The 8,712-nt window shown below is 34.3% G+C and overlaps 1 protein-coding gene across 1 annotated transcript; it reads right to left on the bottom strand.

Moving 5' to 3' along the window:
- Positions 1 to 796: 796 nt before the first annotated feature.
- Positions 797 to 1,375, bottom strand: LOC114425509 (gamma-tubulin complex component 4 homolog). The gene is made up of 2 exons (XM_028392453.1): positions 1,111 to 1,375; positions 797 to 1,030 (listed from the first exon to the last, which is right to left on the bottom strand). Exons 1-2 carry the CDS (start codon positions 1,330 to 1,332, stop codon positions 821 to 823), a joined length of 432 nt encoding a protein of 143 aa, XP_028248254.1. The 5' UTR covers positions 1,333 to 1,375; the 3' UTR covers positions 797 to 820.
- Positions 1,376 to 8,712: the final 7,337 nt, after the last annotated feature.

The following is an 8,712-nucleotide window of genomic DNA, read 5'->3' as shown; positions in this document are numbered from 1 at the left end:
AAGACAAGAAATATATTAAAGGACATGCACCTTGGTAAGTTGCAGTCTTTAGGCTGCCATCTGTACTTGACATAGAGTTTATCAGGACGACCATTCTTTTGGCAATCAAATTCCTTGAGAATAAAGGGACATTCTGAGGTATTATGAAGAGGGTATGAATCATCAATAACCCAGTTACCTTGAAACAAATCACAGCCCCTCTTTGGATTAATATTTCCTCTTGCCTCTTTGTGATGACCATTCCCGTGTATATGAATGATAAGTAAAATAAGCAGAACAATTAATATCCCCATGAGAGTTTGGAAACTGAAAACAAAGGTGGCAGAAGAGGTTGGTGGAGCTTCAATTCAATGTAGATGACAATGAACAAGGAGGGTGTAATGTGTTTTTCTTTCTAATTTATTAGTAACTGTGGTATAATGGTTGAATTGATATTTGCCAAAATGGTGATGAAAAGATTGATTATTGCAAATTTTATTGGTGCTTAGACTTGCGCATAAAAATTGATATAGTAAAGGAATACATGCCTAGGTGAGACGATAGAGAAAAGCAGAGAATGAAAAAGAGGGAGATGACACTTGAAATGGATAGAAACAAAGAATCTTCCTATATATGGACCCACCTTCCAAGTATCCTCTATCCAATAGTGATATAATAGAAGTTAGAAAACGAGTAGAGGGACTAGCTAGCAGTGGCAAAGCTTGGCACAAAAAATTGGAGGGACATGCTATGTTTACAAACAACACTAAAACATTCATGACTTAAAACCACAAATGTTTACTAACTACTAGCCTAACACAACAGCATTAGAGGCATATCATCACATAGTTGGAAATGACACAACCTGCATCTTAACATTACCAAGAATACTACACGTGAAAAGAACTGCATACCTTTGCATGCAAGTCTGTAATTCAGGCACTCCACAGTGGCATCTCTTATGTAGAAGATTAAGAAGCTGACCTCCACGAATATCATCACGCTCAATCTCTAGGATGAGCTCATACAGAGGAGGCAAAAGGCAAAGAAACTGGAAAGCAAGTAAAAAACAAAGACAATATCAAAATACACACACACACACAAAAAAAAGGTGGGAACAGAAAAAATTACCTTGTTAAGGCCCTGAGTAACTGTGGCCAAGATAGGCATGTTTTCAGACAACAACTTCTGCTCAATATGCAGAACCGCAGACCTATAAACTGAGAGTATTTCAACAATGCCATTGGCAAGTGCCCTACGATAAACACTTCCCTTCTCCTTTTTCTCCAAAGGGTTCGCATTTGCAGACCTTATCCAACTTAAATCCCTGCACTTTCCTGAAAACCGCTCCATCTCCCTATAATAAAACCCGAACACGATGATCCTCTCAATAAGTTCCCTGCACCCAACAACACAACCCATTTGAAAATTTCAATTTTCAACGTGCCCATTATAAAAATACCCCACAAAATAAACGAATTGAATATTGGGGTATAGAAAAAAAAATTGAAGGTTACAGCGAAAAATAAACGAATTTCAATTTTCAACCAATTTCCAATGTACACTGAAAAGTAAAAACACAGCATCTAATTATTGGAAAAGCAAATTCATCAGTATATCATGCAATGAAAACAAATAAAAAACAAAATCCCTAACATTGCGACGAGTAAAAGCTAGCATGTTTATTGATGTTGTCGTTTCATCAGGCACGGAACCTGGTTCACTACTCTCACATAACAACAATAGAAATAAATGTCACAAAGAAAGAATACTCACAGGCTGATAAGAGTGGTTGAAGCGGCAGCGGCGAGTTTGGGGAGGGGTTCTAGGGATTGCTCGACGACGGCGTCGATGTCGGAGACTTCGGTGAAGGATTCAAGGAACTTCTTCCTGTAGAAGCGAGACAGCAGGGCTCGACCTAGCCCCGTTTTTTGGATCTCGTTCTGCTTCTTCCCCATTTCTTCTACACAAGAAAAAAAAATTAAAAATGAAAAGCTTGGATTGAGAAAGAGAGAGAGGGGAAGGTGGTTAAGGAGGGGTTATCCATTACAGGCGGGGAGGGAAAGGGAGAGGGATTGAGCTACCTCTCTCTGTGAACGAGACGACACTATACATGATAGAACTTTAGGGTTTATTCAGACGCGCGAGTAGTAGTAATTTTAAGAAAATCAAAAAATCATTTAAAATATTAACAATTCAAAGACGGTGGTATATAGAAGACCGATGTAGTTTGCTTAGAAACAAAGGCGGTTTTACAGTAACCGTTGTTGACATGAGAAAAAGTTCATCTAAATTTCAAAAATGCCACCGTGATATTTACTACATTGGTTTTTTAATAACCGATGTAGATTTGACGATGTTAAATCATCTTTTTGTAGTAGTGGCCCTTACACCTAAATCTGTGCAATAAACATCAAGTTCCATTTACTAACCTTTTAAAAAGGAATTTAATTGAAAAATTGATTATAAAGAGGAGTAATTTTAACAAAAGATAAGAAACAATAGCCAAATATTGTACGTGAAAAGTTTTAAATTCTATAAGATAATACCAAATCAAACCGACGGAATCAACTGAAAAGTTCCCATGTGAAAAATAAATAATTCTAAAAGTGTCACAAATTTAAAATTAAAATAAGAAATAAGAAAACATACCCAAAAACATCATCTTGAAATTTGATCAAACACATAACTTCCAACCAATAGTAAAAAGTTAGATCAGATTGTTTTAGCTTTATTAAAGTTCTGATGCAATGTCAATATAATGATAATTTATTCTGATTCCTACTTTGGTGGAGAAACTTTCTTCAAGGACTCTTAACAGAACAATAGCCACAACCAAGAAAGATATAATTATATAAAAGTACCCATATAATAAAAAAATATGAAAATTCACATCACATGGTCCTTTGCAGCAAAATCCTAAAGTTTCATATAACATAACATATTATTGCAGACAAAGACTCAATAAAAATGAATTAACACATATTAGATTAGAGAGACTGACCAAGCATGTTTGAAATGGTAGGAGGGCAAGCATGGTTGCATGGAAGATGCAAAGATTGACGCATTCGCTGCAGCCATGAATCACCGTTCTAAAATATAAACGTTTAAAAATCGTGGCAGGTTCTCACCATTCTAAAAGGGATTAAAAAATAAATTTGATATAACCAGAATAGAATACCTTTGGTGGCAAAACAGTAGCAGATTGTTTGTCTTGAGTTGCATCAGTGTCCTTGTTCCTTATCTCCAAATACAACCTTTCATGAAGTTCAGCTGTCATGATGTCATCCTCAGGAGAACCTAAAACAACCTTTTAAACAAATAATCACACAACCATCGGAATCTAAAAAAAAAAAATGTTCAGGCACAACACGTACATCATATAAAATGAAAATTAATCCAAGACAAATTTCCATCTTTACACATTTAAAAAATATATTATGTAGAAAAATACTAACTTGCCAAGTCTTCACGGCACGCTCGTGACTTCATATGAGTCACAGAAAAAGAAAAAGAAAGAAGGAAATACCTTTGGGGCGATCGAGGGTTATGACAGCGACGTTGTTTTGATGAACAAAGCCCTTCACAAATTCTTCAGCCATAGCGGAAAATGCTCGCAGAGAAAAGGAAGGTTGAAAAAAAAAAATTAGATACCAAGCTGCAAGGAAAGAAAAAGAAAAAAGATGCACGTACATCATATAAAATGAAAATTAATCCAAGACAAAATTTCATCTCTTCACATAAAAAATAATATATTATGCAGAAAAATGCTAACTTGTCAAGTGTTCATAGCACTCTCGGTGACTTCATATGAGTCGCACTGCCGGTGTCCTTATTCCTTATCTCCAAATACAACCTTTCAAGAAATTCAGTTGTCATGATACCATCCTCAAGAGCACCTAACGCAACCTTTTAAACAAATAATCACACAACCATCGGAATCACAAAAACAAAAATGTTCAGGCACAACACGTACACAATATAAAATGAAAATTAACCTAAGACAAATTTTCATCTCTTCACATAAAAAATATATATTATGCATAACAATACTAACTTGCCAAGTCTTCACAGCGCGGTCGGTGACTTCATATCAGTCGCACTATCGGTGTCCTTGTTCATTATCTCCAAATACACCCTTTCAAGAAGTTCAGCTGTCATGATACCATCATCAGGAGCACGTAATGCAGTCTTTTAAACAAATAATCACACAACCATCGGAATTACAAAAACAAAAATGTTCAGGCACAACACGTACACCATATAAAATGAAAATTAATCCAAGACAAATTTTCATCTCTTTAAAAAAATATATTATGCAGAAAAATACTAACTTGCCAAGTCTTCGCAGCACGGTCGATTGTCCTTATTCCTTATCTCCAAATACAACCTTCCAAGAAGTTCAACTGTCATGATACCATCCTCAGGAGAACCTAATGCATCCTTTTAAACAAATAATCACACAACCATCGGAATCACAAAACAAAAATGTTCAGGCACAACTTGTACATCATATAAAATGAAAGTTAATCCAAGACAAATTTTCATCTCTTCACATAAAAAAAAAGTATTGTGCAGAAAATACTAACTTGTCAAGTCTTTATAGCACGGTCGGTGACTTCAGATGAGTCGCAGAAAAAGTAAAAGAAAGGAAATACCTTTGGGGGGGGGGATCGAGGGTTATGACAGCGACATTGTTTTGATGAACAGAGCCCTTCACAAATTCTTCGGCCATAGTGGAAAATGCTCGCAGAGAAAAGGAAGTTTGAAATTTATTGAAAAAAATTAGATACCAAGCTGTAGTGAAAGAAAAAGAAAAAGAAGCACATACATCATATAAAATGAAAATTAATCCAAGACAAATTTTCATCTCTTCACATAAAAAAATATATTATGTAGAAAAATACTAACTTGCCAAGTCTTCACAGCATGGTCGGTGACTTCACATGAGTCGCAGAAAAAAAAGAAAGAAGGAAATACCTTTGGGGTGATCGAGGGTTATGACAGCGACGCTGTCTTGATGAACAGAGTCTTTCACAAATTCTTCGACCATAGCGGAAAATGCTCGCAGAGAAAAGGAAGGTTGAAAAAAAAATTAGATTCCAAGCTGTAGTGAAAGAAAAAGAAAAAGAAGCATGTACATCATATAAAATGAAAATTAATCCAAGACAAATTTTCATCTCTTCACATAAGAAAATATATTATGCAGAAAAATACTAACTATCCAAGTCTTCACAGCATGGTCGGTGACTTCACATGAGTCGCAAAAAAAAAAAGAAAGAAAGAAGGAAATATCTTTGGGGTGATTGAGGGTTATGACAACGACGCCGTCTTGATAAACAGAGCCTTTCACAAATTCTTCGGCCATAGCGGAAAATGCTCGCAGAGAAAAGGAAGGTTGAAAAAAAAATTAGATTCCAAGCTGCAGTGAAAGAAAAAAAGAAAAGATAAAGAAAAAAGGAAATACCTAAAGGTGAGTGTGTTGCGGTAAAAACTTGTCCTCAGTTCAGATTGTTGGTTGCAACTTGGTTGCATGAAGCTGGAATCGCTATTAATCGCCTGCAGGAAGAAATATAAAGAATACAAGGAAAAGAGGAGAAGATTGAGGAAGAGAAAGATCGAGGGAGAGAGAGTAACGGAGAAAACACAATGGGGAAAACACAGGAAAGAGAAGACAGTTCTGAGTATTAAGTGGAATTAAATGGGAAGTTGAAATACACCAATCAGGGAGCGACACGTGGCGATGGTAGTTCTGATTATTAAACGAAATTAAATGGGGAGTTGAAATCCACCAAATAGGGAGCGACATGGCAACAAAAAAAATGGTGCCAAAAAGGGAGAGGCAAAATGACCAAAAAACTCAAAAAAATGACACGTGTCAAAATTATAGGTAGGGGCACAACAGGTTTTTCCAAGTACTTCTCTTTTATTAGATAGTATATAGATATACAAATTCTTTTTCCTAAATATTTCCACAATACACCTATTTAATTTTTTTCCCCAATCTATACTACTTTTGGATATAGAAGTTGGGTTTAGCCACCCAACTTTTGTGTTTGAGGTTTTATTTTTTTAAAAAATTAAATAATTAAAAAATATAAATATTATATTATGTAAATATATTTTTAATTGGTTTTAAAATTATGTTTTTATTAAATTAATTTTTTTAAATTTTTTTTAAAGAGAAATATACAGATGAAGAAAAATGAAAAAAATTGGATAAAATTATAGTACAATTTCTTAGTTACGTTGTATGTAATTTTGTAATTAAATTTATGTGTCGTTGATGTTTTTTTTGTTATGTTTATTAAATAAAAAAAATAAAATTAGCTAGTAATATTAAAGCAAATTAAAAAATACATTGAAAAAATAATTGATACATCTGTCTTATACAATAGATATAAAATTTAAAAGTGTGGTAACTGAGATTATAGCCAAGAATAATGAATCATATTAAAAAATACAATTGCAATGTAAATATGACAAAGCTAATGATAATCCAAAATATGTTGTGCAGGATACATGTCTTCTTCTATTTCAGTTACTGGTTTGTTAAAAATAGCAAAAAATTTCTATTGGGAAAAATCGTTTCCAATAGTTGGATTGTGCCAACATCTTTAACAAGTCTTCTTCATTTTTCAATTCTGTTATTTCATATTCAATTAAATTTTCTGAATACTTAGCATGACCTGGTTGTCGAAAGAACAATCGTCTGACCAATTGTGATTCGTGAATTCCATAAGGGGGAATCCTTATAGGTGCAGTTTGCTTGATTAAATCCTTGAGTTTGTCCATACTACATCCCGAAGGAATGTCAAATCTTATTGGATTTGTTCCAGTGAAGGAGTAACCCAAAAACCCACCTTGGCGTGGTATGTTCCACTTCCCGTTGTAATACATAATTGCATCAAGAGTAAGAGTGATAGTGGATTGAAACACGTTGAGTATAGCATCCAGTGTTCTATCGATGGTACATGATAATTTTATAGGGTCAACACACGAGTATTGCTCATTGCACATTAACATTGTGCAAATATCATCATCATTTCTCAACTATAGAGATTGGAAAAAAATATTGTTGACCTAAATCTATGAATGGTTATTGGTAGTAGATTTTATCCAATAATTGATCGTTGGTTAGTTGAAGGGTGTTGTGTATTCTATGCTTGAGTGTATCAAAAGGGCAGTCATTAGGAACTTGTATTGGTGTTGGAGGGTGGGACTTTAAAAATAAATACTAGTTTGGTTGTGAGTGATTGATCCATTTAAAAAAATGAAGGCTAATCTCGAGTTAGCAATGGTTTGACTGCTTGTTTCTCCCAAAGATGACAGTAATAAGATTGAATTTTGGCTTATGAAGGTATGTTGTGTGAAATTGTGCGTTTGTATCAAGTGTGTTTTGTGTTATTTATAGTTGTATATTGATGTGTATTGGAATCCAATGTTTCTTTTTCCCTGATAGCTGATGTAGCAGACGTCCATTATAATTTCAGAGTGAAAAAAGAGATTCTAAGTTATCCATTTCATGTCAATTTTGATGGTGAGTAATTTAATTTTTTAAAGACTAGTGCAAATTGCAGAGTGTTGTCAATTTAGACTGTGATTTTTCCCATGTAATTAATGCAGCAGACGTGCATGATAATTTTCAGAGTGAAAAAAGAGATTATGAGTTGTCCATTTCATGTTAGTTTTGCTGGTGAGATATTTAATTTTTAGAGATGTGTGCAAATTACAGAGTGTTGTCAGTTTGGAGCAGTAATTTTTCCCTTGTAATTAATGCAGCAGATGTCCATGATAATTTTTAGAGTGGAAAGAGATTATGAGTTGTCCATTTTATGTCAGTTTTGCTGGTGAGACATTTAATTTTTAGAAATGTGTGCAAATTACAGAGTGTTGTCAGTTTGGAACAGTAATTTTTCCCTTGTAATTAATGCAGTAGATGTCCATGATAATTTTCAGAGTGAAAAAAGATATTATGAGTTGTCCATTTTATGTCAGTTTTGCTGGTGAGACATTTAATTTTTTGAAACATTGTAGTGTAAATTGCAAAGTGTTGTGAATTTTGACAGTTATGTTACCATGCCACCTACTGCAATAGAAGTGGATAAACTGAAAATTGCTAGCTTAAATTTAAATAAAAAATTTATTTCATTACGTAAAGTGATAATTGAACACGGACATAAGACATTACATGAAAACCTCAAAGCAGAAATAACTAAGACATGAATGATCCATAGATTACCAATCCTGTTTGAATATTGTTTCGTGGGATGGAGACATGTTACTTCCTTCGGGCCCGGAAGAGGAGTCAGTATTACTATCATGGTTTTTGACCCAAGTCTCGTATTCATTTGATAAGTCCTCAAGATTGGAGGTTGAGCCATGTTGGTTGCTTGGTGGGTTATTATTGTCACAGATTATGGCAAATAACTCCATAAATGGTAGTGATGGATTGTTGTAAAAAATGTTGAACATCAGCATCATCTCGTAGAATAAAAGATGTGTACATATAACGTTGTGCTGAGTCAAATATAGGGCACCGAAAGTGGAGATGTTGGATATGTTGTGGTTCAATGTTTAGTTTTTGGTGAACAAGTTCAAGAAATTGTGTAAAGGTTATGACCTTGATGACCATGAAAGTTTTTGTGTTGTTACTAACGAAGGTGGTGCCCTCATTAGCATTGCAGATTTGCCCTTGTAGTAAGCACAAACATATGCAGTTGGGTGACACAT

This window comes from Glycine soja, chromosome 9 (genome assembly GCF_004193775.1).
Source record: "Glycine soja cultivar W05 chromosome 9, ASM419377v2, whole genome shotgun sequence".
Classification (NCBI taxonomy): domain Eukaryota; kingdom Viridiplantae; phylum Streptophyta; class Magnoliopsida; order Fabales; family Fabaceae; genus Glycine; species Glycine soja.
Note: the sequence above shows the minus strand (reverse complement) of the source record. Positions and strands in the feature narration are given on the sequence as shown.